The sequence below is a fragment of the Manis javanica genome, chromosome 10 (assembly GCF_040802235.1).
Source record: "Manis javanica isolate MJ-LG chromosome 10, MJ_LKY, whole genome shotgun sequence".
Classification (NCBI taxonomy): domain Eukaryota; kingdom Metazoa; phylum Chordata; class Mammalia; order Pholidota; family Manidae; genus Manis; species Manis javanica.
The window spans coordinates 45,967,456-45,995,397 of record NC_133165.1 but is presented as its reverse complement, the minus strand read 5'-3'; the positions used below and the strand labels follow the sequence as shown (position 1 = coordinate 45,995,397).

Here is a 27,942-nt window from a genome sequence, read left to right as displayed (position 1 = left end):
CTAATTTTTAAACATTGACACATAACTTGGAATTTAAGGAAATACTATACTGGCAACACCATACTGTCCAAACAAAACTTGTTTATGGGCTGGATTGCACCCTTGTGCTGCAGATTTGTAACCTATTTGACAAAGCTTAACCTACATATGAGCTATCATTAAACCTTGGGTAGGAGAGGGAGCAAGCAGAAGACAGAATCCACTTGGGTGTCTAAGTGAGTTCCTGGAACACAAAAACCTGTCTCTGCCTGCTTTACTCCACAGCATCCAAAGGAAAACCATATCTCCATGGCCAGGCGTGCACACCTCAATCCCATAGTCGTGGTGACCTGCCATTGCCCACCTTTCCCCCAACTCAGCAGCTTTTTGTAACTTTGCTCACCTTTGGCTTTAGAGTTATGCAAACATGGGTTTGAAATCCAGCTTTTCCAAATTCTCCTAGCTCTGTTATCTTGGGCAAGATTTTTGTCTTTTTTTTTTTTAATCTCTAGGTCTGTTTCTTGTCTATAAAACAAAGATACTGGGAAGTTTAAATAAGAATGAACACAAATCACCTCCCCCGGTGCCCAGCATGTAGTAAACACTCAGGAAGTAGAGTTCCTTTTCCCTTTAAGTGAAGCCCTAATGTCAGGAAGCTCGTCCACTAGGGTCTCTGAAATTGTCCCAAACTCTTGCCTAAGGCGAGACCTCGCAGAACCTGTTCCAGCAGATGCCACTAGAAGGCAGCACGAAACTGCAAATCCCAGCCCTTTGCTTCTCTTTTGGGGAGATGACAGGCAAAGGCAAATTATAAGGTTGCTTACTAAGGTGGATTTTACCGCAGGCCTGGAAGCTCAAATACAGTTTGGGTAGCAGACCCTAAAGCATGCAGAAGGCCATAGCACGGGTGGGTTCAGGACAGGAAGGCTCAGTTTCAGGGAGGCAACATGAAAAGGTGAGAAGCAGCTCCAAGGCCAGTCTGGTTCTAGCTAGTCTTCTGACCTGGAGTAGAACCCTGGCCAAGTCACTGGGCTTGGTTTTCTTGTGGGTTGAATGAGGGGCTTGAATCAGCCAATCCCTCAGGTCCTTTCCCACTTGGGAAGGCTGTTCTGTGAAATCGCAGACAGGGAGCCATGAGCACAATAAACCCGGAGAAAAGGAGAGTGAATGGTGCTTAGCTGAGGCCAGGAGAGGCCAGGCTGCCTGAAGGACAAGGGCAGGGGCATCCTCTATTCGAGGTGGGTTTTCAGAGAGACACCATTTCCCCACCCCTTTCAAACCCTGCAGCCCCTCTGACACCCAGTAGGAGAGGGTTCCTGCCTCTTCTTAACAATGTGACCTTGGGGAGGGTCACTGAAGGCCTGGGAACCCTTCTTGACCTGTAAAAAGAGGACAAGTGCTGTTACCTCAGTGCTGTTACAATAGTTAGATGAGATCACGGACAGTCATGCAGCAAAGCTGAGACCTAGAGGCACATTAAATATACCTTCAGCTTCCCTTCATCCCATTGGTGTGAAGAACATTGTGTGTGGGGTGTTTCTGAGCCTGAAGGACTCTGTGTTGAGGTGTTTTTATTCCCATCCATTCCTTAAAGTCATCCTTCACAGACAGCAAGATGCACCACTTTCTCCCATGCTCTCCTTCAGGGACTTCTGTCTCTTTGCTGGAATGGGTACCCCTAAGCTTGGAACCCCATGGGCCTCTGAGGGACACATGTCGGGCGGTGCTGGCAGAGGAAGAAATGGCAGGCATTTGCAGAATGCTGGTGGAAAACGGGCTCAGGTCCATCAGGAGGCTCAGAGCTGCGTCCTAGCTGGCCAAAAGGTGCCTGGTCACCTTCCTCCCCAGGAGAAGAGCCTCCCCTCCCAGGGCCCTTGTCCCCAGCAGTCCCCTGTGCAGCAGCTTCTGTCTCTTTAAGGGCCTCCCCCTCCCTCTGTCTCTGCTCCCCCAATCTCTGTCGCAGCCGCTGCTGTGGCTCAGAGCTGCATGGAGAGACGCTGCTGCAGGTCCAGATTTTTGGTGTCTGGTTGGTGCCATCACCTCCCCACCCCTCCCCCCACCCTCCCCAAGCTGCTGACTCCCCCTCCCCCTCCCCCTCCACACCGAGGGGGCAGGGGGCTGGGCACAGACGATCTACAATGCCCTGTGCAGCTTCTGTGCCGGGCAGCAAGGACTGTGGCGGCAGCAAGAGGTGGGAGAGCAGTGCTGACCACTGACCATTTGCCTGGCTGCTTCGCTGGCTTCCTCCCTCCCTCATTCCTGACTCTTCAGGGCTGGCACCACAGTCCCACCCCCCACCCCGCCTTCTTGGCCCTCCCAGCTTCTCCACGTAAGCCCCCCTCCCCACCTGCCTCTTCTCGCCCTCCCCTCCCCCACCCGCATCCTCCTCCTCCCTCCCGTACTCTCTTTCTCTGTCCTCTCATCAAGTCCACCCCTCTGCCTCTCTCCCAACCCTCTGGCTGCCTTTCTCCAGCTTCCTTTCCCAGATCCTCCCTCTCCCCAGTCTCTCCCCATTTCCCCAGCCTCATCCAACTCCTTTCTCCCTTCCTCTGGTCTGACTCTCCTGCCCCATCCCATCCCCGCCCTGTCCCTTTGTGCCCCTTCCTCTTTTCCTCCGTCCCTGCCTTGGCGTCCCTCCGCCACCTCCCACTCCCTTCAGCTCGGCGTCCCTTTCCCTCTACGTCCCCTCCCTGCCCGAGGCCTGAGCCACCATGCTGACCCCAATGGTGGCTGGGGGGGTGGTGTTCCCCGGACTCTTCCTCCTCTCCAAGAACGCGCTGCAGCGGCTGCCCCAGCTGCGCTGGGAGGAGGCTGACGCGGTCACTGTCTCAGCCAGGTAAACTGCGTCCCTTCCCCTCAGCCCCTTCCTGCTTCTCAGCCTTTACAGGGAGTGGACTGGACTCTAGCCCTTTCCCGGACCCTGGGCCCAGTGGGGACCGGGAGCCCCCGTAGAGCTCGGTGGGCTTTCCTGCTGAGCTCTCTTCCCTCCTCACTGCCTCACTCACTGTCCCAGGAGGCCGCATCCAGACCCAGCTGTCCGGTCTACTAGTGTTCAAACTGCTTTTCTTTTTTCCCCCATTCACCCTCCCACCCTCCAAAACAGGGCCAGCATGTGAATAAAACATTTCTATTAGATATTAAAGAACAAGGCAAGGGGCAGAGAGCCATGTATTATCCAGAGCATGTGTTTGGGAGGATGAGGGAGAGAGGCATGAACACAGAACTCTACAACCCTGGAATAAGGGCCAGAGTTGGAGAGAGAAGCATGGTGGCAGTCAAGGAGCGAGGGGGAATTTCGGGTCACTGAGGAGCTAGCTGATGACCAGTATGATGGCTGGGTGGCTGAGTGTGCAATAACAGGTTCAGGAGTTCCCCTTGCCATCCCATGCTGTCCCCTCTATGCCCCTCCCCAGGAAGGGGCCTTGTTACCAGCTACACATTCTCAGCATTGCCCCACCTCATGACGACCTCCCTGGTGTCCTCCTGAGAGGAAGGCGACTCAGTGTCCCAGCAGTGAGGAATGAGGTGAACTGAGGAGGGGCAGCTGGGCAAGTCTGGGAGCCTGAGGTGGTGGTGGTGGGGCCAACCCTGGGCAAGCCGGGCTTGGCAAAAGGTGAGCAGGGAGTGGCAAGAGAGGTGACTGAGTCTGAAGCACAGTATCTGGACAGCAAAGAGGAGAAACCAAAGGTGGTGTGTCTTCCCCCTCTACCACTGCTCCCTCTTCCTCCCTAGGCTAGTGTCCTCTGTCCAAGCTGTCATGGCCTCCACAGCTGGCTACATCGTCTCCACCTCCTGCAAACACATCATTGATGACCAGTAAGTGCCATGAGACCACCTTTGCCTATTTCAGCAGCCTGTGTGTATGTGTGATCCTTCAGCATCCCAGATATTCTAGGGGAGCTCTCTTAGTGGTCCTCCAGCCCTTCACTTGGGCCTGAGCAAGTTAACTGCAATGCAACTCAACACCCAGGGATAAATTTATCCACGTCCTGTCCTTAAAGGTCAGAACCAGGAGGAGGAGTGGGAATCAAAAAAGATTCTCAAAGCAGCTCCTAGGCTTCCTAGTCTCTTGTATCCTAATAAGTTCTGAGTGTCATTTCCTTCCTTACCTCCTCCCACCCTTACACCCCCTCAGACCCCATTTCCAACCATTACCCAATGGGGTGAGGTGTGCCAGGCTCACCCCTCACCTCCCAGAACCCAGGTGTACAGCCCCAGCTCCATGCACAAGAGGAAGATAAGAGGAAAGAGATGATACAAACAAGGCCACTAACAGTTAGGCAGTGGGGGAGTTGGAGGGGAGGGTGAAGAGGCCAAAATTTGGCACTGGCAGCTGCTGCAGTGCCTGCTGCGTGCCAAAAAAGCCCAAGCTGAAGAGGTGGCATCCAAGGAGGAAGGAAAGGGGCCCTGTCCATGGTGCTGCCGGGCCAAGCTCTAGGTGACCCTTGGGCTGCTGCAGAGTTGCCTGAGAGGGTGCTGAGGATGCCCCCATGCTTAACTTCCAGCCCTGCTCCCTTTCGTTGGTGGCCACGGAGCTTTAGGGAAATTGTCTGGATGACCCTGACCTAGAGGCACTCCCTCTTTCCATGCACATTGAGTTCACTCACTTGTGGAGTGAGGTCCATCCCTTCCTGGAAGGGCCACCGTGGGGAGGACTGTTATCAAATGCCTAGAGCAGTTCAGGCTTACACACAGTAGATGCCAAACTCTTTCTTCAGATCCCGCCTGGTGACTTGGCCGCCTCCTGCCCCTCTCCCTCTGCCCCACCTCTGGGTCCAAGATGAGCCTAGATCTCCCATGTGCTTGTTGCTCTCATCTTCTTACACAGAGGTCACCTTTCTGCTCTTTCGTTTCCTTCCCTAACCTCCCCCCCAGGTTTGTTATTGTCCCTTTCCCCTTAATCCTCAGGTTGGGCGGGGAGGATCAGGTTAATCCAGGGGCAACAGCTGTTGCTACTTCACAGCACCTGATTGCTGGGCGGGTGGAGATGGGTTTAACCATCCATGTTGCAGCCCAGGGCCTGGTGGGTGGTCCTGGGCCTCCCCAAACCAGTGGGCCCACCATGTCAGCTGGGGCTGGCTCTCAGGCCACTCTTGCCCTAACTTTCCTCGGGCCATTGGACCACCTTTCTGCTCTGGCTCCCCACACTTTCTTGCCTGCATAGCTGACCTGGGCTGCTGCTCCCTCTCCTCTTTCTCTCCCTCCTGGTCACACACTCCAGCATGGGTCTCAGGGTCTCTTCCCAGAGTCGGCCCTGCTAGGTGGGCTGTGGCTCCCTTCCAGGCCAGCCTTCAGGGCTTAGGTTCTGTTTCCATCTCGCCTGTGCCTCAGCTGGCCTCGCATGGGTCTTACTCTCTTCAGAAGATCCTCATACTTGGTCTCAGCTCTTTCTCTGTGTTACTTCTGGCTGCCTTTGTTTCCATCCCTCCACCTAGCTGGGTGATTTCTCTGGGCCTGCTCCTGTGCCTCCCCTTCCCCACTTCAGACCTGTCACAGGACCACAGCATTGAAGAGAAAGTGCTCACTGTGCTGACTCAAGAAGGAAGATGCAATGCTGCATAGTCATGCGCTTTTCTATTTTGTTTACTCTCAAAGTACATGGAACTTTCTCTGTTCTTGGCTCCTTTTGCTCAGCGTTTTCTCCTTAATGCCTGGCTGTACCTGCAAAAACAAGATTGGGCCACATTCAAGGGGCACAAGGAGCACTGCAGTGCCACTAGTCCCCAGCAGGGCCTGTCTGCGACACCTGTTTCAGATCTCCTAAGGACAGTGGGGCTGCAGTAAGGGCTGTGGAGCCAGATTTCTCATGCTTGTTCTTTGGCCAGGTTACCTAGCCTCAGCTTCCTCATCTGTAAAACGGGGGTGATAACCATATACATTTTATAGGGTTTTTGTGGGGTGTGAATAGTTTATGCCTATGGAAGATTTAGCATATTAGAATAGTGCCTGCCTGTAGCAATAGCCAACTGATGCCAGACGACATGGTCTTTCCCGTCACTGTTCTGTCTCCGGGCTGTTATCTGTCCTGGCCTCAGCTGTATCTCACATCTCAGATGAACTTGTTTTTTCACTTCATTTATGGTCTGTGGCTATCTTTTGGTCTCTCTTCCTTTTTCTCTCACTATGTTACAGAGAGGGATGGAGAGAGAATACAAATGAATGGATGAAGGAATGAATGAATATGAAAAATGGATGGGTTCTAAAGTCAGAGGGTCTGGGTTTGAATCCCAGCACACTTACCAGTCATGTGACAGCATGACCTTGAACAGGTTTTTTGCCCTCTACCCTTGGGTTCCATCAGGTAACTCAAGAGTCCACTTTTCAGGGTTGTTGTGAATGTCTCTTGAGATCTGACTCGGGGGCACGTCCAGTACCAACTCCAGTGCCCAACAGCTGCTCTGTCATCCCCTTTCCACCTTGATCTCTCCTCCTCTCTCTCTCTCTGCCCGACAGACATTGGCTTTCCTCTGCCTACACTCAATTTGCAGTGCCCTACTTCATCTATGACATCTACGCCATGTTCCTCTGTCACTGGCACAAGCACCAGGTCAAGGGACATGGAGGGGACGAAGGGGGGGCCAGAGCCCCAGGCAACACCTGGGCTGTGGCTCGTGGCTACCTGCACAAGGAGTTCCTCATGGTGCTCCATCACGCTGTCATGGTGCTCGTGTGCTTCCCGCTGTCAGTGGTGAGTTGGGGTGCAGAAAACCGGGCCCCTGTACCACTCATGCCAGCATCACAGGAGCCTGGGATGCCCAGGGTCCTGGTCCCAGCAGCAGGACAGACCCAGGATGGAGGGTCCCCATGGAGGGTTTACTTGGACACCAGACCAGCCCCAGACAACAAGGGGGCCTGGCTGAGCCTGGCCTACCTGCAGCATGGTGCTCTGGAGCTGCCACTGCATGTGAGCCTCAGCTTTGTCATCTCTAACATAAGGCATACAGTCTTTCCAATGGCACTGCTGGAGGGACACAGTAAGGTAATGCTCCAGCTTTGCTCCTGGACATGTGTGTTCAGACTTCCAGAGTGAAGCATCTCCAAAAGTTACTGAGAGGAGCAGGGGACCACCAGGGTGAGGCCAGGCTGCTTCCTTTCTCTCCCTGCAGGTGTGGCGTCAGGGCAAGGGAGATTTCTTTCTAGGTTCCTTGCTGATGGCCGAGGTCAGCACCCCCTTCGTCTGCCTTGGCAAGATTCTCATCCAGGTGAGAGGGTACCTGAGGGTCTATGAGCCTGATGGGCATATGGGCACAGGAAGGGCAGGCACTTTCAGGGACCTCCAGGGATGGTTTAAGGTCAGGCAAAGGGTCAGGTCTGGGGAGGGTTGTAGCCTGGGGTAGTGCGCAGGGAGTGAAGGGAGGCCTTGAAGCAGCTCCATCTGGGGAGGAGAAGGCAGGAAGATGGGTGGAGGTGGGGTATCTCTGGCTGAGCAGGGGTGAGGGCAGCGGGCTGAGGCAGTCCCTCTGCCCCTCACGCCACCCCCACCTGGTCTGCCTTCAGTACAAGCAGCAGCACACGCTGCTGCACAAGGTGAACGGGGCGCTGATGCTGCTCACCTTCCTCTGCTGCCGGGTGCTGCTCTTCCCCTACCTGTACTGGGCCTATGGGCGGCATGCTGGCCTGCCCCTTCTTGCCGTGCCCCTCGCCATCCCAGCCCACATCAACCTGGGCGCCGCCCTGCTGCTCGCCCCCCAGATCTACTGGTTCTTCCTCATCTGCCGTGGGGCTTGCCGCCTCTTCCGGCCCCGGGGCTCCCCACCGCCCTCTCCTTGTCAGACCCAGGACTGAAGTTGGGGCCCTGGGGGACCCTCCCCACCCTGTGAGGATGAGGCTCTGAGGCTGCTGGGTGGGGCTGGGGTGCCAAGGGGCCTCTGGTTGATAGCCCCAGGACTGGAAGATGGACTCCCAAGGGGTGGGGAATCTTCCCTGAGGGGCTGAAGGGCAGGGACAGGGTGAGACGGCTGGAAGGGAGAGGGGACCACTTCTCCCCACAGTGCCTGAGCTGAGGGGAGTCAGCCCCTTCCTGCACAACCTCTTCTCTGATCACATCTCTGGGACCCTGGAGAAGCAAAGGATGGAGGAAGGGCTGCCACTTCCCAGAGACTCAAGGGGACCCGGACTCTGAGAATGTAGGGGAGGCCCTGCTGCCAAGGCCATCCCAGCCCCCCTGCTGCAAACTCTTCTCAGCTCCCTGTCATCTGGGAGGGAGGGGACACCCAAACTAATGCCCATGAGCCTCCTCTTCAAGGGAGGCTAGCCAGCCTGAGAAATTTTATTTATTTTATTTATTTGCCCAAATGCAAACTAGTTTGTTGGGGGTTGGGGCAGGGAGGTGGCTGCTGCCCCCAGCCTTCCCAGTGCTGAGCAACCCCAGGGATAAGTGAGGGGGCACCTGGCCCCTTCCCCATTAGGCTGCACATCTTGCCCTCGGACCCCAGCATGTCCCTGGTGCTACAGACCTCTCAAGGCTTCCTCCAGTCTGGGGTCAGGGGACCCTGGGAGGTGCTTTACAGACCGCAAATAAAGACGATCTGCGTGAATGTCATCAAGGCCCTCTTCACCCAGTTCTTTGGGGCTTTGAAGGGTGGGGAGGCCTGAGGATAGAAAGCATGGATGACCCAGAACAGGGCAGGGCCCCCTGGTTAGTCAGTGAGCAGTCAGGGGACTGAAAAGCAAGGCCTTTTATTCATCAGCAGAAGAGGAGGTGGGTTTGAGCATGCAGGAGAGTCCAAGGCCCTGGTCCAGCTCCTTAGGACCCTTTCCGACAGCTTCTAGGGGTGTGGAGAGCAGAGGTTAGGGATCACATGTTGCCTCCCTAGGCTTTTGGGTTCTTCAGCTTCTCCCAAGGAAGGCTGAGGCAGGTAGACCTGGGGCTGGGGGAGCCTTACATGTGTGTGCAGAACTGGAAAAGGAGGAAGAAGGCAGCCACAGCCAGAGCACCCACAAGGATGTGATGGAATAACCTGGAGTTGTGACCTGCTAGACAAAGAGGGGAGATGGGGCCCTTGGACTCACCCCCAACTGATGGGACAAGGGCAGCTCTCCTTGAGGCCCTGGCAAGGAGGGAGGCCCCTTCTCGAGCTGGTTCATACCTGAGTCAACAAAAATGACAGGACTCTCTCCAGTAAATTGGGCCAGGGCCAGGAGCCTGGCTTGGTCTGAATCTGGGTAATCAAAGAAGTCAGGTCTGTCTATGAAGACTGGAGATTCTGCCTCCAGGTCCGAGGTCTTAGCACTTTCCAGGTTGGGCGCTGGGGACCCAGAGCAAAGTCTATGACAAGATTCAAGCAGACCCCTGCTCCCCACCCAAAGAGGCTGAGGCCAACCTAGGGTCCTGCCAGGCCACACAGCCTTAATGGCTATGGAGGAGCTTGCTTTTGTCCCAGGAACTTCTCAAGGATCAACTGAGCTCTCCACAAGAAGGCCCATGCTGGATGGGGAGGATGGGAGAGAATTGTGGAGGGCAAAGAGAAAGCCCCGAAGCCCCAGTTGACCATTTCCTCCCAAGCAATCTTCCTTGCTGCTGCTCCCCGAGACAGCTTCCTACCTGTTTCTATGGCCTCCAGCCCGACCAGCCACACCCACACCTGCTCCCGCTGCCACAGCCTCATGGCTCTTCCACTGCTGGGAAGCGGTGGGGTGGGGGCTCTGTGATGTCACAGCCTGGAGTCATTCTGATGTGAGAGGACAGGGAAAGTGCTGGGAGCTGGGACCCTTCCCCCAAAACCCTGAATCAGAAGAGGACAGTTGGGACACACAGCACCTTCATGCCTTGGGATGAGGCTGGTAATAAAACAGTAACAGTGGCAGCCCCAGAATTTATAAACAGGGGGAACTTGGGGAGTCTTGCTGAAGGCTGGGACTAGGAAAAGCTGCATTTGTATGGCAGGTTCAGTTTTACTGGGGAGGGCCTGGCCTAACACCCTCAGTTAACCCCCTGGCTAACCACAGGTAGCACTTACTGAGCTCTTATTACTATGCCAACTACTTTACCACCTAGATGGACTCACCGAACTATCACAACACCCATCACAGAAGACGGAACCAAGGCACAGAGGAGCAAAGTAATGTGGGTGATGCACACTTCCCGGGGGTGTTCATTTTCCTCCCTGAGACACTAACTTGCTTTGTGTCCCCAAATTCGGGGGCACAAGGGACTCCTCCGCCCCGCAAACCAGGTCTCCCTGCTCCGCAGAGGACCACCCTGGTTGAGGAACCAAGAGAAGTAACAGACTTTTCCCACTAGGTGGCAGCAGAGCCCACAACTGCTTACTTGCCTGCCTGCCTGGTCCTGGCTTCCCATATCGGGGAAGGCAGAGCTCCAGGCACCCCAGACCCTCCTTCTGCCTCTTCCCACGGGTTGCACCAGGTGTTTCAGGAAAAGGTATTGCTGAGGAGTGGCAGGCATGGTTGTCAGAGGAAGTCCTCTGACCCATCCGGAGTCAGGTCTCTGATCATTCACAGGCTCCTCTCAGTAGGCTCCCCAAGGGGCTATCCCATTTTCCCTATAGTCACTGCCTTTTTGGGTTTGTCACTTCCCAACAGCTTCTTTCACTACTGCAGGCCCTCAGCTTCCAAAAGTTAGTTCCTCTCTGATTAGCAGGTAGGCCTGTCTGTCACAGATGTGTCCTGTCCCACCCAAGCCCAAGGACACTTTAGGGTCTCCATGGTTTGACTATGCAGATATCTGTACAACAGCCTGTGACAGTCCCTGTTCCGTGACTTCCACCAAGCCAGGCATGTGTCTGTGGCATGTGTGGGGCCCTCTGCCCTCTGGTGGAGTCTCCCTTCTCCACAGGATCCCCCCATCTTTCCTGCCCTTAGGTACCACCCACCCATTCTCCTCACAGCAGCCCTGGGAGGTACTTGCCCTGGTCAGCTTCAATTTCCTAAAACAAAGAGCCCAGAGAGAAAAAAAATGCAGAGGAAAGGAGGCAGACTAGCATCTATGGGGTCTCTTGAGGACTGGGTCATGTGGCTTTTTCCCCTACTCTTATCTTTCTCAGAAAGAGGCAGAGAAAGTCACAGGCTTGGGCAGGACAATGAGACTCAAAACAGCCTGTCTCTTGGCTCTGCGCCAGGGCTTCTGCTTCACACCTGCATACAGTTGCTCTTTGGGTTTAGCTGGGAAAAAGCGTTTGGAGCCTTTTGGATTTCGGAGTGGATTTTGCAGTGTCCTAAGTTGCCTCAAAAGAATACAGCTGCCCTCTCCACTAGAAAAGACCCTTTTGACACCAGCAGTGAATTATCCATTCATTTATTCATCCAGCCATTAAATACATATATCAAGCTCCTTCTATATGCTGGGCTTCATTTATGGCTTGGATAGAAATCACCAGGACATGGTCTCTGCCCTCGAGGATCACAGGGAGAGAACTCCTGGATCCACATCATTAGCATCTAGACGGGCAACCCCAAAGGGCTGTCTACACTTGCTGTCTCTGCACAAAACTTCACTGCATTTTTCAACCGCTGTGGACCTGACTTCTTCCCCACTACTCTGCTGAAGCCACTTTTGCCAAGTGCATCAATGACCTCTTAACTTGCCAAATCCAGTGGGTACTGCTCTGTTTGTTCTGTCTCTGAGCAGAGTGCACACATTCTTGCCTCCAGGCTCGGGAGCCAGCTCACCAGTTTTCAGGACTTCTCTAAACAGTTCAGCCTTGGACCTTCTCTTTTCTGTCTGTACTCTTTCTCCCAAAGTGATCTCATCCATTTTCATGGCTTTAAATACTATCTATATGCTGATGACTCACAAATGTATATTTCCAACCCAGCCCTCTCCTCCAAGCTCTAAACTTCTCTACCCAACTTCCTGCTTCATGTCTCTGTACGTCCAAAAACATCTCAAACTCAATAGATCCCAAATGGAGCTCTTGATTCTCCTATCCTGAACCTATCAATCCAGCAAATGGTCTTACACGCCTCTAGATGTTCTAATCAACACAAAAACTAAGGAATCATCTGAAACCCCTCCTGATCTCTCTCCTGACAAGCCCATATTCAAGCCATGTTGGCTCAATTTCTAACATATCTGAAATCCATCCACCTCCCTCCCTCTTCAGTGCTGCCCCCTCATTCAAGCCAACCTCATGTCTTAACTGGCTTATTGCAACAGCCTGTGGGCCTGATGATCTTTATTTGCACTTCCCTCAGTGAGAACAAACCAGAACACTCAGATCCACTACTTAAAATACTCCAATGGTTTCTCATGGCTCCTGTATAAATTCTGAACTTCTTACCCTGAACTACAATACTCTTACCCAGCCCTGTCCACCTACCCACCTCCGCCCGGCCCACACTCTCCCTCAGCACACTCCAGCCTTTTACACACTTCTACCCAGGACACTCTTGTGCCCACACTTGAACTGGCTAACTCCTCCTCAGCTTCCAGTTCTCAGCTGAGGCAACACTTGCTGTGCAAAGCAAACCTGAGCTCCCATGGCCTTCTGTCCATCCCCCATCACCGCAGCAATCTCACTGCATTGGAACTTTCTACTTGTCTATCTTACAGGGCTGTCAAGCTGGAGATGTTGATCCTGGTCATAGTTACAGCACCATGGTATATAGTAGGTATTCAGTGACTTAGTAGGTGTATGAAAAGCCTTTCCAGCTCTGGCCAAGCCAAGCTCAGCACTGTCTGCCATTTCCCCTGCCACTGGCTCAAGCTCCAGCTTCATCCTCACCTTCCTGCAACAAATCTTTCTAGAGGTGCTGCTGGGCCTGAGCTAAGCATTGTGAGAACAGCAGTGGAGGAGGCAGGAAGAAGGCTTCTCGCCCAGCCTGCCCCTCCCTGAAGGCCCAGCCCTGCCCTTGGCCAAACCCACCAGCTCTGGTCCTAGATGTGCCTCCATTGGTACTGCCTCCTCCTCATCCTGGAGAACCCCAATGAAATCTAATGGTTGCCTTTACTTGAAAAAGATATTATTTTAATGTATTATTTTCAATAGGTAACATAAGCACATGGTACAAAATTTAAAAAGTTCAAAGGGATGGAAAATAAGGTCTTCCAGTTCCTGCCCTACCCTGTCTCATAGCAACCTGATTAGAGGTCACTTTCTTGTGCAGCCTTCCAGAAATAATTCACACAAATATAAACAAACATATAAACTCTTTATTTCTCCCCACTTAAATGGCAGATTCCATACATGCCACTCTGCACCTTACTTTTCTAAGATGACTTGAGATTGTGAAGATGATTCTGTTCAGGTACATGCAGGGCCTCTTTCATTGCTGCATACTATTTCATTGTTAAAATTGTGTCATAACTGGTTGAACTGGTTTCCTACTCTGGGACATTTAGGTTGTTTGTCACTGCAAACGTGCTCCACTTGAGCCGTTTTTATTTTGCTTATGGGCCAGGATATTTATAGGATTAAATCCTATAAGTGGAATTTCTGGGTAAAGAGTCTGTTTCTGTCATCTTGGTATCCTCTGGCCTCAACAGAGGTGGTGTACATCTACCCAAAGCCTTGCCAACACTGTGTGTTAACAAATACTTTGAATTTTACCATTTGATAGGTGACAAGCGCTATCTCAGTATAGTTGGATTTTGCATTTACTTTTTTTTAAATTGTTAAACATTTTAAAAATACACATAACAATATTTGTATCTCACCATTTTCAAGCATACAGTTCAGTAGTGTTAAGTCTGTAACATTGTTGTACAATCACATTTCTTTCACTTTAAATCCCAATATTTAGTTATTATGCCACTTAGTGCCAGGCCCAGCTTGGGACAGCCTCTGCCTGCCATGGCACTCCTTGGTGGTGGGGGAGACAGAAACATAAACAGGCATGAACCAACCCAATGTCACCAGAACTGAACCTGTAATAGCACTGGTGGGGGTGGGAGGACTGCTCCAGAAAGGCTCCTAAGAAGTGGCCCAGGATGACCCCTGAAGGAAGGGAAGGTCTTCCAGGAAGAGAAGCTTGTGTGAACAAAGGTCCAGAGACCTGAGACACCCAGGTGCGTCCTAGGAACTGCAGATACCCATTCCTGCAAGGCAGCCAGGGGAGTGAGGGTGATGAGATCAGAGAAATCAGCATCTAGGGCTGAAGGGCCTTGAAGGCCACTGTGAGGACTTTGTCTTTGGGAGATGGCAAGTTTGGAGCAAAGGAGGACAACGATCAAAAGCTGGAGTTTGATGGGCAGGTGCCAGAGCTCAGGGGAGAATGGCAGACTGATGAAGAGCCAGATGTCCCTCCACACCTGAAGGACAGCGGGCGGGGCGAGGGAGGGTGGATTCCCAAAGGAGACGCTATCTCTTTGGGGACACGGGCCCATGGAGGCTGGGTTGCGTCCAAGGAGAGCCGCCTTAGCAGCACAAAGGAGGAGGCCTGCGGGAAGCCACAGCGTCGGCCTTCTGTCTCCTCCCTCAGACTGTGAGCTTCCACACTCGGTGCGGGGACCCCCAAGTTCCCATGCCAGCGAGCACAGGCGGATCAGACCCTCTTTCCGTACCCGCCCCTGGCTCAATGAGGCTCTCTAAGCCCCGCCCTCAGGTCCTGCCCCCACGGATTTGGGGAGGGGCGGGCTAGAAGCCCTCCTTCGAGCTCTCTGCGGGGCAGGGGCGTGAGGATACACTGGGCGGGGAGGCGGGGGGAGGTAGGAGCGGTCGTCGCCATGGCAACGAGGCCGGTGGTCGGGCCCTGGAGACCCGCGAGCCAAGAAAGGAGCCCGCGAGGGAGGAGGCACCGTGAGCTCAGCGCGGGGGCCCGAGGCCCCGAGAGGAGCTAGAGAATACGGGGCAGTCCTCACTGTTGGTTCCGGGTGGCGCAGGACCCCCTGCGTTTGCCAGTGTGTGTATGCGAAGTTCTCCGGGTGAGTGTGCCGGCGCGTTTGGTTGGTGCATGTGTGCGAGTGTGCGCACGTGGGCACAGGCGTGTGCGCGGGAGTGCCCGTGAGAGGTGCGTGTACCAGAACGCGTGCCCGCGACTGCGTGTGTGCCCCTAAGTGTGCCCGGCTGCGCGGCGGGAGAGTCCCGCCCCTCCCCAGCCACCGGCCGGCCCTCCCCGCCCGCGCCTCCTGCGCCGGCTGCGTCCTCGCCTCCACCTCGCTCACCCCCTCCTCCCGCCCTTCCTCCGGTTCTCCCTCCCTATCGCCTTACACAGCCGGACTCCCAGCTCTTCTCGTCGGCCGCCCTGGGAATCACCGGCCGCCACCGCCCAGCCTGCACCCGGCGGACCCCCAGTGCTTGGGCACCTGTTGGAGGCACAGAGACAGGTGCAGGGGGCTGGGCTGCCGGGGCATGAGGGTGAGGGTGAGTGTGTGTGTTAGCCTGTGTGTGCCTATTGGGGTGTTTAGCTCTCCAGAGGCTGCCGTTTCTGGCTCCTCTGGAAGGCCATTCTCAGTGGGAGGCGTGTGAAGCAGGCGTCCCCCACCTTGGGCGGCTGGGTAGTTGGGGACCAGTCAGGCAGGTGAGCAGATCCTGGACCCGAATGAAGACTGGGTAGTGAAAGTCTAAAGGGGTGGGTGACACAGGACCAGACAAGTGCCTGGTGCAGAAGAATGGAGATAGCCTCATAGAGACAGAGGAGGGGGACTTACGGGGTAGGCAGGGCCCAAAGCAGACAGAAACCCAGAATGAGGAACAGGAGCTGGGACGATGACAAAGGGACAATCCAGAGGTAAGTGGGAAATCTGAGGTGGAGCCAGGACCTATTTGGAGGGAGTGGGCCAGCAGCCCAGCCCCTACAGAGCAAAGCCTGGGGTCTGGAGTGCCCAGGCCTCCTGCCTGCCCATCAGCTGGCACAGGCTGCCTTCTCCCTTGACACCTAGGAAGGGAGGCCAGTGAGGGCCCCACAGACCGAGGAGCTTGCCGCCTGGCCCTCAGCCAGCAGATGGTAGGTATAAGGAGTCAGCCTTGGGCTCGTACTCACTCGCAGCTCCCTCCCCCAGATCAGGGTGCTGCATGAGGGGCCGCAGGGGTGACCGCATGACCATCAACATCCAGGAGCACATGGCCATCAACGTGTGCCCTGGGCCCATCAGGCCCATCCGCCAGATCTCGGACTACTTCCCTCGCCGGGGACCAGGACCTGAAGGGAGTGGTGGGGGCTTCGGGGAGGCCCCTGCTCATCTGGCCCCGCTGGCCCTGGCCCCTCCAGCAGCCCTCCTTGGGGCCACCACACCTGAGGATGGAGCTGAGATGGACAGCTATGACTCGGATGATACCAGTGAGTCTGGGGGCTGGAGGGGCCCAGGGCAAGAATGGAGGCCTCCAGACTTGTGGGAAGTGAGTGTGTGGGGGGAAGGTGGCAGGCAGCACTGCCACAGCTGCAGTCGGTGTGGAGATTACAGCTCTAGCAAGGCTCAATATTCAATATTTCTGCTGAGACACTCAACCACCCACACAGCCCCAGTGGCAGCCCTGCCAGGGATGCAGACGCATGCACACTCACAGGCTGACAGACCAGACACATGCACACACCTTCACAGCTGACACAGCCAGCCTGCCTAATGGTTTCTCACACACACCTGTCTACTCACGTTGCCTCTTCCCTCTTCTCCAGCTGCTCTGGGCACACTGGAGTTTGACCTTCTCTACGACCAGGCCTCCTGCACTCTGCACTGTAGTATCCTCAAGGCTAAGGTGGGCACTCATTGCCTCCCAATCCCCGGCCCTGTTCGTCTCCTACCTGGAAGGGGTGGGTTCCCATTTTCCCTTCCCTTTCCCAGGCTGGACCCCTGCTTCTCCTCTCTCACCTCCTACCCCTGCTTAGCACCCTTCTTGGCTCTGTGCACCCCAAGGATCCACTCTGCAAAGGGCAGGTGGATGGGCGCTCACAGCCCTCTTCTCCCCACTCTTCTCCAGGGCCTCAAGCCCATGGGCTTCAATGGCCTGGCTGACCCCTACGTCAAGCTGCACCTGCTGCCAGGAGCCTGCAAGGTAATGGCCTCCTTGGCCACCCAAGGTGTCCCAGCCTGTGGGTCCATCCCGAACCTTCCTTTGCCTTCAGCTTCTATGGGTCTGGAGGACGTGAATTGAGAACACTTCATCCCCACACCTCAGGCCAATAAACTAAAAACCAAGACTCAGAGGAACACATTGAATCCCGTGTGGAATGAGGACCTGACGTACAGTGGAATCACGGATGATGACATCACCCACAAGGTGCTCAGGTGAGGGCTCCCTCCCTTTTAGCAGGGATTCCAGCTTAGCCCTTCCTCTGGCACAGCTGTCATTGGAACCTTCTTTGGTTGATCTGTTTCCCATTAAGCCCCTCTCAGATGCTCAAGCAATCAGTGGCTCCCCAGCCCCCTCAGCAGCTGGCCAAAATGTTTCCCAGGCATTCCTGCCTCCACCCCAGTATCTCCTACTGTTTCTCCAACAGAGGGCTGCCCCCTTCAGATCGGTCAGATTCATTACTCCTGATCTTTGCCTGTTGTCTCTTCTGTGGGGAAGGTGCTCCTAGCCAGCATAAATCCCACTTGCTATTTGAGACTCTGCCTCCTGGAAGTTTCCCTGGTTACCGAGACCCTTTCTCAGAGCCCCCAACCTAAGTCAGACATCTGTCTGTTCTGTTTCCTATGTCCCCCTAACATCTCTAAGTAAGGAGTGAAGTCTTCAGGGACAGGTAACTTGCTCTGTCATCCCAGGAGTTGGAGCTGTGGGGAGAGTAGTCCCTGGTGGGGAATGAAGGGCAGCAGAACCCAGGCTTGTGAGACCTTTTCCTTTGTTCTTGGCAACACTGAGTCATGGAAGGGTTTGCACTGGGATAGGGGCACCATCAGGGTGTTTTAGGATCACTTTGGTATTGGGTAGACTGGAAAGGACCAGAGGCAGAGAAAGCAGGAAGGCTGGAACCAATTTTCAGAAGAGAAACAAGGCCTAAGTTAATGAGGGCTTACTAGTGCCCAACCGTGGGCTACTGATTCTTAATTTTATTTCACTTGATCCTATTAGTTTTAGGAGGTGGGAACTCATTATCTCCCTTTTATAGATGGGAATTGAGGCTTAGGAAGGTTAAGGCTTGCCCAAGGTCACACAGGCAGCTGGTAAGTGGCAGATCTTGAATCTGAACACCTCTACATGACCCATCTGCTCCAGAGTGTCACAGCAGAAGGAAGCACAGGGGGGCAACAGTAGGGTCTGGACAGAAGTAAAGGCAATCATTTCTTAATTGCTGGGCTCACATGTTTCTCCCAGGCTGGCTCCCTGTTCCATGCAGGAAGAGGTGTGGGATCCTCATCTGATTGTCCAAGGCTCCTCAGGCCCTTCTAGCTCTTACATCCTGAATCTGTGACCCACCCCACCAATGCATGCCCTGTGCACGTTTAGTTGGGTCCCATCCCCAGGCAGAGTGGAGGCAGTAGAGATGGTGGTCCTCAAGATTTGGGAGGGCTCCCTGAAGCAGATGAGCAGGTCTCAAGGGGCCAGGAACAGCCTGGACAGCTGGAAGAGGAGGGGCACAGGAACCAAGCAAATCAAAGAGTTCTTCTCAAGCTCCTGGCCTAGTGCTCACCACAAAGCCCATGAAACAGCCTATTTTACTGGTGAGGTGCAGGGTATTTAGGGCAGAGCTGAGATTGGCCTCTGGTGCTCTGCATTCGGTTGGAGGACCTTTCTCCCATGTTTGAGTGGGGCTCAGGTACCCCAGGGGGCCTTGACCCTGCAGTTCCCCACCAGGATCTCTGTCTGTGATGAGGACAAGCTGAGCCACAATGAGTTCATCGGGGAGATCCGAGTACCCCTCCGCCGCCTCAAGCCTTCACAGAAGAAGCACTTTAACATCTGCCTTGAGCGCCAGGTCCCGGTCTGTGAGGGGCTGTGGGACGCCAGGGGGAGGGGCTCCTGAGGCGGCCAGGTTTCCAGAACTTTCTCTTTGTCCCCTCAGCTGGCTTCACCCTCTTCCATGTCTGCGGCACTGAGGGGCATCTCCTGTTACCTGAAGGAGGTGAGGTGCCCCACAGGGACTATGTCTGGGTGAGAGGTGGTGAAGATGCAGGCTGACCCCTGCATCTGCCCCACAGCTGGAGCAGGCAGAACAGGGACCTGGGCTGCTGGAAGAGCGTGGACGCATCCTGCTGGGCCTCAGCTACACCTCTCAGCGCCAGGGACTACTGGTGGGCATTGTGCGCTGTGCCCACTTGGCTGCCATGGATGTCAATGGCTACTCTGACCCCTACGTCAAGACGTGAGCCTTGCCCTCCCTGAGGCCCACCCTCCCCTCCCCAGGGAGCCTAACCCTGCCCTATCCTTTCAGGGGCCTGGCCTGTTGCTGACCACCCTGCTCCCCTAACCCTGCCCACCTTCCATGGCAGGTACCTGAGGCCCGACGTGGACAAGAAATCCAAGAATAAAACATGTGTGAAGAAGAAGACTCTCAATCCAGAATTTAATGAGGTAAACAGGGAAGGGACTGACCAGAAATCGAGGGGGCCTGAGGGCAGTGCCTCAGGAAGGTGTGGCTTTGCATTGTCCCAGGAGTTTTTCTATGAGATGGAGCTCTCCACTCTGGCCACCAAGACTCTGGAAGTCACAGTCTGGGACTATGACATTGGCAAATCCAATGACTTCATTGGTAAGGGAGGAGCCTGCTGGGTGGTGCTGATGGAGGGCATCCTGGCAGTGAGCTGGGTCCTGACTTTGCCTGCATCTACCTGCTCCCCAGGTGGTGTGTCCCTGGGGCCAGGTGCCCGAGGAGAGGCCCAGAGGCACTGGAATGACTGTCTGCAACAGCCAGACATAGTCCTGGAGCGCTGGCACACCTTGACCAGCGAGTTGCCCCCAGCGGCTGGGGCTCTGCCCTCAGCCTGAGTGGGACAACAGCTGCCCAGCAGAAGCCCCTTGGGCCAAGTCCAGTACCCAACCTCCGCACGAGTGTTTTGCACGTTTACACGGGGTGGACGCCCTGCCCCCCACTACCTGTCTTATTTCCTGAGAGTCTCCGTGACTGTGGAGATCTGTATTCACATATGCAAACTTCCTTCTGCCTCATTTGCCACACATGCAAATATGCAAACCACCCATCCTGTGCACACTGCAGGGGGAGTCCTGTTAATGCCCCTTGCTGAGGCCCTGCTGCTCCTCTCCTCTGTCCTACCTCTCCAGGCTGCCCGGTCCCCCTCTACCCACAGGGAGGAGGTCGGATTGGGGGGGGTTGGAGGAGGAGAATGTTCCCAACAAAGAAAAGGACGAAAAGGCAAAAAAGAGCCACTACTTTAATACATAATCATTAAAAAATGAAAACACCTAGCCCTGTACAGCTGCCCTTTTAAATGAGGGGTCCACTGCAGGATCTCTGCTTCTCTGAGAGGTGGCAGATTCCCTTGGCCACTCATTTAAATAAGTCTCCTGGATGGGGCCAGGATGTTAAGGGCAGGACCTCTGCCCTCTCTGATGAGGCCCACTTCCTGGGGACATTTCTGCATGTTTACGCCTTTTCTGATTGTGTCAGTAGCCGCAGCATGGCAACTGGATGTCAATAAATGTCTCCATGGAAGCTGGGGGCTTATGTGTGCTGGCACAGAGGGCCCTGGGCAAGGGCTCACTGAGAGGGGGGTCACTCCGGGATGTCGATCACCAGGTCATCATCCCCGTCCAGAGCATCATCCCCGCTGCCTGCATCGCTGAACATCTGCTGAGGGACGGTGCTCAGGATGGTGGGGGGGGGCATCTTGGGAGGGGGCAGTGGGGCCAGTGCTGCCCCTACCCCAGCCCCAGAACCCTGGCCTGGGAAGGTCAGCGGCCCTCCCACAGCACAGTCGGGGGGGCCCACCGCCATCTGCAGCAGGAAGAAACAGGAAGGCTGTGTCAGGGAGGTACTGGGACCTTCAGGAGGCTCGCACTGCCCCTTAAGGTAGCTCTGGGGGATGGGGAAGGGGACAAAGGCTCACTCAAGAGGCAGTGGACATAGCCGGGCCAGCCAATGCTGCAAGCAGGGTACCTGCCCCACCTCAGCCCCTTAAAGTCTCAAACCAGCCAAATGCTGGGCATAACAGGTGGTGATGGAGGTGGTGATGGGAGGGGAGGGATCTTACAGGAAACCAGGAGGGAAAGGGCAGGCCCTGCCCTCACCAGGGAAACACCTTGGCTGCCCCTGTTATAGCAGTTAGAGACAGAGTCAGCCTGGAGTGACTACCTGCTTGCCCACCTCCAGCACTTCAGATACCACTTTCTACCACTGGCTGCCTCTCCCTCCTACCATGGGACTCACTGGTTTGATGGAGGGTGTCTAGGTCTTTGCCCCCACCCAGGTGAGGTTTCTACCTCTTCTATCTTGGATGGGCCCCTCCTTAGCATCCCCACAGCCAATGGCCTAAGCCAGGCCTTCCTTTCAGCTCACCTGGGCTATGGTACCAGCCTCCTAACTGGACTCCCTGCCTTCAGCCTCTCCCAGATCCAGCTCCTCCTCCACACTGCAGCCAGAGTGAGCTCTCTAAAACATAAACCTGAGCACGTCATTTCTCCACTTGAGGGCTTCAGGCTCCTCACTCCCCTTGGCACAGGCAGTGTGGTGGGCCAGAGAACAGGCCAGTCCCTGCACCTGGAGTGTCCTTTTCTATTTATCAAAAGCCCTGGTTGGTCCTCTGAGGCTGGGAAGGAGCCTCTGTCCTGCCCAACCCTCCAGCCCCACCCCTGCTAGGTCCTTACAGATCCTCCCCAGAGAGCTCTGTGGGCCTCATGCTTTGCCTGTTGGCACAAATTGAACACCTACTGTGTGCCAGGTGATTTCTGTTGACATTGCTGACCCATTCCAACCACCGTGTAAGGGAGGAGAGGTCATCAGCCAGAGGAGGAAACAGAAATGGAGGTTTTGTGGAACAAGCCTGCCCACTGGGCAGCGTCCAAACTAACCCTACCCTCTGCTTCTCAAGAGAGTTAAATAACAGCCCGAAGGTCACTGAGTATGTGGAGGAGCTGGGATTCAAACCAGCCAAGTCTGGTTGACGCCCAGGCTCTTAACTGACCTCATTCACTCTTCACAGACTTCCCTCCTCTCTTCAGACTACTTCCTGAATGCTCACACTAAGCCACCAAGAAATTTTGCTGACTGCCGCACCCCTTTTGCAGAACATCTGAGTCTCGGCGTCCAAACCTTTGTGATGCCGCCCCAACCTTTCTTTCTCATGTCGTTTTCTCCTCTTACATCTGCTCCAGCCCAAACAATGCTTTTGCTGTGTCTCTATCTTCCTTCCACTCTTGCCTCAGCCTGGAATATCCAAATCTCGCCCTGGGCTCAAATGCTACCTCTTGGAGACCCTCCCCCACCCACCCACCCACACAGCAATTGATTTGGGCCCCTCTCTCAACCAATATTTTCTCTCCTGTATGTTTAGAACTTAGCTCCCCATCACTCTTCTACTTTATGACCCAGCACTTCAGAAAGTTCACACCACGCCTCTACCCATGCTCCAGGATTCGCTGACCCTTGCCTACTCTACCATCCTGCCCTACACAACATAAGCACAGCCTGCTAAGTTAGGCAAAAGGACAGCATGTATCATCCATCATCTACCCATTTTTTCAGGCTCATGGGCCAAGGTCACATAGTAAGTGGCAGAGCTGGGATATGAACAACAGAACCCACATTCCTAACCACAAGCATGACCTCTCAAATGGCTCCGTGCTCCACAGCCTGTAGTCCACCATCCACCCAACTTGAGAGCTGCCTAGCCTGGATCCTATTCTACTTCGATTTAGAGCTGGAGGACACTGTGCCTTCTGTGTTCTCATTTCTCCTGGGGCTCAGTGCCCAGGCCTCTTCTCCACTCACCTCCATGCTAAAGACTTCCAAATCTGCCCCATGGGCCTCAGGCTCACGTTATCCAGTTGTTTCATTGGCATTTCCAGGCAGTATCTCAACCTGTCCAAAACCAACCTCCATATCTTCCCTCCCAAACCTGCTCCACCAAGCCCTCCCCATCTCAGAAAGAGGCTGCTCCACTTCTTCAGCTGCTCAGGCCCCACACTGGACCATCCTTGGCTCCTCTAGCTCATAGCCCTCATTGGTCTTCATGGGGTTCATGCTTTGAAATAGATCCATGATCCACTCTCCACCTTCTCTACTTGGTTTGCTGCAGGAGCCTCCTCATAGCTCCCTGCTTCCTTCCTGACATAACTCCTCCCCAGTCCATTCTCCACATGGTGGCAGCATGCAAATCAGATGAGATTCTCCTTCTGCGCAACCTGCTGCAATGGTTTCCCATTTCATTCCCAGTTCAAGGCCACACTCTTTACAACACCTGTAAGGCCCTCCATAGCCTTGCTCCTCAGCAACTTTTCTGGCCTGCTCACTTTCCTCTGACCACACTGGCCTTGTTCCTGGTCCTTGAACAAGCCAAACACATACCCTGCTCAGGGCCTTTGCACTGGTTGTTCTCTCTGAAAGACAATCTCCCAGGGAGCCACATGGCATGTTCTCATTTCCTTAAGTCTCTGACCAAGTAACATCCCAGATGACCCAACTGTAAGTATTAGCCCCTATCTACTTTGGTGCTTTCCACGCTCTCTACCTGACCCCATTTTCCTGCATTAGTATCAATTTATGTTATTTTCTGCCTATCTTGCTAGAATGTGACCTTCATGAAGGCAGATATTTTTGTCTGTTTTGTTCACTACTACATCTGTAGCACGTAGAACAGTGCCTGGTACATAGTAGGCACTCCATCAACACTTTTTCCTTACATGTAGTCTCATCACAGATTTTCAGATGCAGAATGAGTCCTAGAGTGTCAAAGAGATCTGCTCAAGGTCACATGGTTTTTAACTGGGGAGCCTTGACTTGATTCTAGATCCTACAACTGCACCCCTCCATTGGGGTTGCCTGGATTGGCCAGGCCCACACTGCAGCAGTCCAAGGGCAGGGCCCTAGGTGTCTGCACTCCAAGTACCCCAAGGCTGGTTCCACCCCTATTTGTCTCCACAATAGCCTGTGGGCCAGGACTTCTCTGACCTACCCCTCAGTGCCTAGCCCTGGGCTGGGCCCCCAGTTTCCAAATGAAACCTTCAAAGTTCTTCAGTCCAAAGCCCTTGTCTTGAGCCTCCCTCAGATGGCTGTCCTTCTGCCGTCTGGCCCCTCCCTATCATCCCCAAGTCAGGGTACCTTGAGTTTCCGGGGCAGGCGGGGCCGTTTCTCCCGCTTGGACCTCAGGGGGCTGGGCTCGGGTAGCTGCAGGGCCAGGTAGTCAGAAGGGAATGGGGGGTAGGGAGGGGAAGCCAGCTGCAGGTGTGAGTGGGGGATGGAGATGGGAAATGGAGTGAATGGGGTAGGAGGTAAAGGGAAGAAATGCAAACAGGAGGAAGAATGGAAAAACAAGAGATGGTGATGAGTGTGGCTCCTGAGAACAGAAGGGGAGGGACAGCAGCAGGACTTTGTCCTGGGGTCTGCTCTCCTTATTATGTCTGTTCCCCATTCCTGCACCAGAGACAAGTAGGTAGTTCCAACTCACACCCCTCCAAGGGACACTTGCTGGCCACACCCACACAGATGTCTCCAGAGCTGGGTTGTCTTCACCACAGGCTGCCCCCTCTGCCCAAACGATGCCCACCTTATTCCCAGGCATTTCAGTTACCTCTTCCCACCCCTGAGCCCAACTCACCGAGCTCAGATATGGAGAGGGGGTCCCAGAGGCCTGAAGGGGAAACCCTGTTGAAGGAGGCAGGGAGAGGCTGGAGGGAGAGGGAGCACCCCCCAGTGGAGGGCTTCTCTTCCTGGAGAAAGTACAGGGGAAGGGGAAAGGGTCAGAGGCAGCCAGAAGCCTCCTCCCAGGTGCCTCCTCACCCCACCCCCAGAGAATAATGGCTTCTTCTCACCTCTTGGGGGCTGGTGTGTCTGACAACTTGGGCGTCCCTTCTGTCTCACTGTTATCTGAAGATGCAGTGGCATCTGAGTCTGTGAGGCAGAGTGCTGGTCAGTGGGAGTGGGATGTAAGACCCTCAGTCTACTTCAGAGGGCTCAACTCTATGAAAGGGCTCAGGAGAATCTGACTCCCCATTTGGCACACATATGCTGTTCTGGGGAGGCCCACAGCTTGTCCAGCTTTTTACAATGTCCTTTACAGCTGACTTCCTGCCCAGGCTCCTCCATGACAACACATTTGTCTAGTACTCAGGACATGCCAGGCTCTGAACAGGCACTATACATTCACCACTAATCTTTATCTTCATAGGTGAGAGCAATATACCTCCACTTTCCAGATGAGGTCACTGAGGCTCAGAGAGTATGCTATGGGGCTGGGACTTGAACACAGGCCTCTTAACTCCTTGACCATTTTATCCCACTCTATTCATCTCTTAAGCTGCCTTCAGCTCCTATCTCTGTTCCACTGCCCACATCCATGGTCCTGTTAATCGAATCTCTCCTGTTTTTATCTACTCCCCATTACAATTGCCACAAGGCCAGGCCACCACCATGTACGTGAAAATCACCTGCTAAGCAATCTCCTGCCATCCACTTCCATTCAACTCTAGAATGACCTGAAATGTAAACCTGATCACATCTTTCCTGATAATGTCCCCTACTGCCTGAGAGCATTCAAAGTGCTTCTTAATCTGGTCACAACCTACCTTTCTAGTCTTCCAAACAAACTGTACTCTTCACAACACACCCATCTAGTTCATCAAAAAAGAAATGTCTCCCACTTCTGTGCCTCTACCTAGAAGGGGTCCATCATTCATTTAACAAACAACCAATATTCTTTCCAATTTCTCTGCTTAGATAGATCAGTTAAGAAGTAGATTAAATGTCACCTCTCTGAGAAGTCTTCCAGAATCCCTCAGGCCCAGTTAATTACTGGCTCTCCCAAAACTCTGCTCTCATGTCACAGCCCTCCTCACACTGTGCTAACATGTCATGTGTGGATTTCTCCCTGACCAGACTATGGGCTTTTCCAGGATGAGTAGTGGCTTATGTCTCTGGCTTTCCCTGCTCAGATTTATCCCTCTGACCATGAACATGCTGTTTTTCTCAGGCCTCCTATTCTGAAATCCCCCTCGAACAGCAAGTTAATGGAAAGATCCCAGGAAAGGAACAGCTGGCAATGAGAAGCTAGAATAAAAGCCAAACATTTTGCCGTGACCTGGCTCCTACCTACTTCTGTAATCTCATCTATTACCTACTGTCCTCTTACAAAATGATAACAAATGGGTGTTTTGTGTTCCAATAAAACATTATTTACAAAAACACGTAGCCTGGCTGGCTGTTTGCTGACCCCCTGCTCCAGACCAGTGTTTAAAAGCATGATGAGAAGTAATTGTATGTGACGTGGCTTATGAGGACCCCGCTCTGGCACAGGACCACAAATGCCCACCTCACTGCTTTTTCAAACTGGGAGTCTCAACCCAATAGGGTCATGAAGTGAATTTATTGATTTGCAACCAGCATTAAATGGAAAAGAAAAAAAAGAAAACCAGTCTAAGAAGTATCAGAATAAATTGTACATAACGGTCTTACACTGTTTCATTACATTTTGTGTTATAAGTAAGAATGTATGTGGGGATTTGCTCCTGATGTAAGAGATATTATTGATTATAAATAGTACTAAAAAAAAAGTTTGAAAATACTGCTTTATATTGCTTCGCTCTTCTGCTGCTCTTCAGACAACTTGGTCCATTCTTACATCAGGGCATCTTCATTTATTATTCTCTCTGCCTGGAAATCTCTCACTCCTAGTTTCACAAGATTGGTTTCTTCTTATCTAGGTTTCACTCAAACACTACATCATGAAAAAGGCCTTTTCTTGAGTACTGTATTGAGATTGCCTGCCATCTAGTTTTATACAGTCTGTAAACTAAAAATGGCTTTTTAAATGGGAGAAAAAATTAAAAGAAAAATAGTATTTCATGACATGAAAATTATATGAAATCCAATTATCAGTGTCCATAAATAAAGTTTTATTGAAACACAGCCATGTTCATTTATTTTCACATATAGCTACTTTTGCACTACAAGGCAGAGCTGAGTAGCTGCAACAAAGACTGCATGCTCTGCAAAGCTTAAAATATTCATTATCTGGCAGTTTACAGAAAAAAATGTTTAACCCCTGCTCTACTCAAATCACTACCACATAAACCTGATTTGATTCCTTTCAAATCTAAAATTCTAGGTTTTTTGCTTACTTACTACCCCCAACTAGAATACAAACAGACTTTGTCCATTTTGATTACCACTGTATTCCCTGTGCAAAGCACAGTGCCTGAAACATAGTAAATAGTAAATATTTGAGTGAAGGAATGAAAGGTAGAGGTGGAGGGCAAGCAACTAGTCTAAAGAACTACTGGAGGCTCCATCAGCCGCCAAAGCCTAAAAAGAGGGGCCCAGGAAGCTTGCTGAAGTGCCAGGAGCCATGTCCTCCACCAATTTTTCATGACCTTGCTCACCAGAAGAGTCTTCATCCACGTTTTCGTACTGCAGAAGTCTATCTAGGAGAAAACTGAGGGAAGAGGCAGGGAGAACAAATGTTTATTTCCATCTCAGCAATGTTCCTGGGGCCCTTGTCCCTTCTAGCTGGCCTGCTGGATCCTCACAACAGCCTCAAGGCAGGCACCATGCATTGTGGCCCCACTCCATGATGGGGTCCGAATGTAGATCCACAGGAGCCACAACTCCCGCTGGCCTCCCCCTTTCTCCCCAACGTGTCTCACCTCTTGTCTCGGGACACCTTCAGCAATTTCCTCTGCGCCTTCCTCAGTTCCTCCTGGAAGCACTCGTGTTCCTATATCACAGGCAATGTGGACGCTGGGCCAACAGCCGTGTTTCGAAAACTGGCGACAGCTCACCCAACTCCCTTTGCACATGGGTAAACTGAGGTCCTACCAGAGCCAGGCCTTACCCAGCCACAACCACCATATCCCAGCACTCACGTAAATGAGGAACTTGAGCTTCCGCTTCAGATTCCGGTATTTCTTCTTGTAGTCCACTTCGCCGTCCGCCGGCCCATTCATGACCGGCCCCGGGAGCACGGTCCTAACACTAGCCGGAGTTCCGCTACCCCGAGCCGGCTCGGCTCGGCCTCCCACG

General features: G+C 53.5%; 3 protein-coding genes across 13 annotated transcripts; 1 reads left to right on the top strand and 2 right to left on the bottom strand.

The window, feature by feature from the left end:
• Window positions 1-2,026: 2,026 nt before the first annotated feature.
• On the top strand, window positions 2,027-20,174 carry DOC2A (double C2 domain alpha). 6 transcript variants are annotated; one of them, XM_073215326.1, is made up of 17 exons: window positions 2,034-2,815; window positions 3,712-3,795; window positions 6,433-6,667; window positions 7,086-7,181; window positions 9,977-10,045; window positions 12,491-12,545; window positions 15,091-15,202; window positions 15,878-16,155; window positions 16,492-16,571; window positions 16,794-16,868; window positions 16,992-17,101; window positions 18,609-18,735; window positions 18,817-18,876; window positions 18,953-19,116; window positions 19,244-19,325; window positions 19,407-19,503; window positions 19,594-20,174. In XM_073215326.1, the coding sequence occupies exons 1-17, from the start codon at window positions 2,691-2,693 to the stop codon at window positions 19,737-19,739; spliced, it is 1,995 nt and encodes a 664-aa protein (XP_073071427.1). In that variant the 5' UTR covers window positions 2,034-2,690; the 3' UTR covers window positions 19,740-20,174. The 6 variants fall into 6 exon arrangements, with proteins under 6 accessions (XP_017518005.1, XP_073071427.1, XP_073071428.1 ...); XM_073215327.1 differs by lacking the exon at window positions 12,491-12,545 and having other exon boundaries at window positions 2,035-2,815; window positions 9,977-10,040; XM_073215328.1 differs by lacking the exons at window positions 2,034-2,815; window positions 3,712-3,795; window positions 6,433-6,667; window positions 7,086-7,181; window positions 12,491-12,545 and adding an exon at window positions 9,711-9,762 and having other exon boundaries at window positions 9,977-10,040.
• Window positions 8,651-9,629, bottom strand: C10H16orf92 (chromosome 10 C16orf92 homolog). 4 transcript variants are annotated; one of them, XM_073215329.1, is made up of 4 exons: window positions 9,524-9,628; window positions 9,069-9,227; window positions 8,865-8,955; window positions 8,651-8,747 (listed from the first exon to the last, which is right to left on the bottom strand). In XM_073215329.1, the coding sequence occupies exons 1-4, from the start codon at window positions 9,585-9,587 to the stop codon at window positions 8,726-8,728; spliced, it is 336 nt and encodes a 111-aa protein (XP_073071430.1). In that variant the 5' UTR covers window positions 9,588-9,628; the 3' UTR covers window positions 8,651-8,725. The 4 variants fall into 4 exon arrangements, with proteins under 4 accessions (XP_073071430.1, XP_073071431.1, XP_073071432.1 ...); XM_073215330.1 differs by having other exon boundaries at window positions 8,865-8,952; window positions 9,524-9,625; XM_073215331.1 differs by having other exon boundaries at window positions 8,673-8,744; window positions 9,524-9,629.
• On the bottom strand, window positions 20,124-27,942 carry INO80E (INO80 complex subunit E). 3 transcript variants are annotated; one of them, XM_017662525.3, is made up of 8 exons: window positions 27,786-27,942; window positions 27,567-27,637; window positions 27,303-27,355; window positions 24,738-24,816; window positions 24,524-24,635; window positions 24,028-24,144; window positions 21,268-21,360; window positions 20,521-20,706 (listed from the first exon to the last, which is right to left on the bottom strand). In XM_017662525.3, the coding sequence occupies exons 1-7, from the start codon at window positions 27,864-27,866 to the stop codon at window positions 21,289-21,291; spliced, it is 585 nt and encodes a 194-aa protein (XP_017518014.1). In that variant the 5' UTR covers window positions 27,867-27,942; the 3' UTR covers window positions 20,521-20,706; window positions 21,268-21,288. The 3 variants fall into 3 exon arrangements, with proteins under 3 accessions (XP_017518012.1, XP_017518013.1, XP_017518014.1); XM_017662523.3 differs by lacking the exon at window positions 21,268-21,360 and having other exon boundaries at window positions 20,124-20,706; XM_017662524.3 differs by lacking the exons at window positions 21,268-21,360; window positions 24,028-24,144 and having other exon boundaries at window positions 20,124-20,706.

What these genes read in the sequence shown, in the direction of transcription:
- DOC2A (XM_073215326.1), top strand. Translation starts at nt 2,691, where the DNA reads ATGCTGACCCCAATGGTGGCTGGGGGGGTGGTGTTCCCCGGACTCTTC. An exon ending in TTGGCAAGATTCTCATCCAG is followed by an intron (nt 7,182 to 9,976) that starts GTGAGAGGGTAC and finishes TTTACCACCTAG; the next exon opens with ATGGACTCACCGAACTATCA. An exon ending in TGCTGCCAGGAGCCTGCAAG is followed by an intron (nt 16,869 to 16,991) that starts GTAATGGCCTCC and finishes CCCACACCTCAG; the next exon opens with GCCAATAAACTAAAAACCAA.
- INO80E (XM_017662523.3), bottom strand. Translation starts at nt 27,866, where the DNA reads ATGAATGGGCCGGCGGACGGCGAAGTGGACTACAAGAAGAAATACCGG. An exon ending in AAGGTGTCCCGAGACAAGAG is followed by an intron (nt 27,356 to 27,566) that starts GTGAGACACGTT and finishes CTCTTCCCTCAG; the next exon opens with TTTTCTCCTAGATAGACTTC. An exon ending in GACACACCAGCCCCCAAGAG is followed by an intron (nt 24,636 to 24,737) that starts GTGAGAAGAAGC and finishes TACTTTCTCCAG; the next exon opens with GAAGAGAAGCCCTCCACTGG.
- C10H16orf92 (XM_073215329.1), bottom strand. Translation starts at nt 9,587, where the DNA reads ATGAGGCTGTGGCAGCGGGAGCAGGTGTGGGTGTGGCTGGTCGGGCTG. An exon ending in GCTGGAGGCCATAGAAACAG is followed by an intron (nt 9,228 to 9,523) that starts GTAGGAAGCTGT and finishes CTGGGTCCCCAG; the next exon opens with CGCCCAACCTGGAAAGTGCT. An exon ending in TGTCATTTTTGTTGACTCAG is followed by an intron (nt 8,956 to 9,068) that starts GTATGAACCAGC and finishes CTCTTTGTCTAG; the next exon opens with CAGGTCACAACTCCAGGTTA.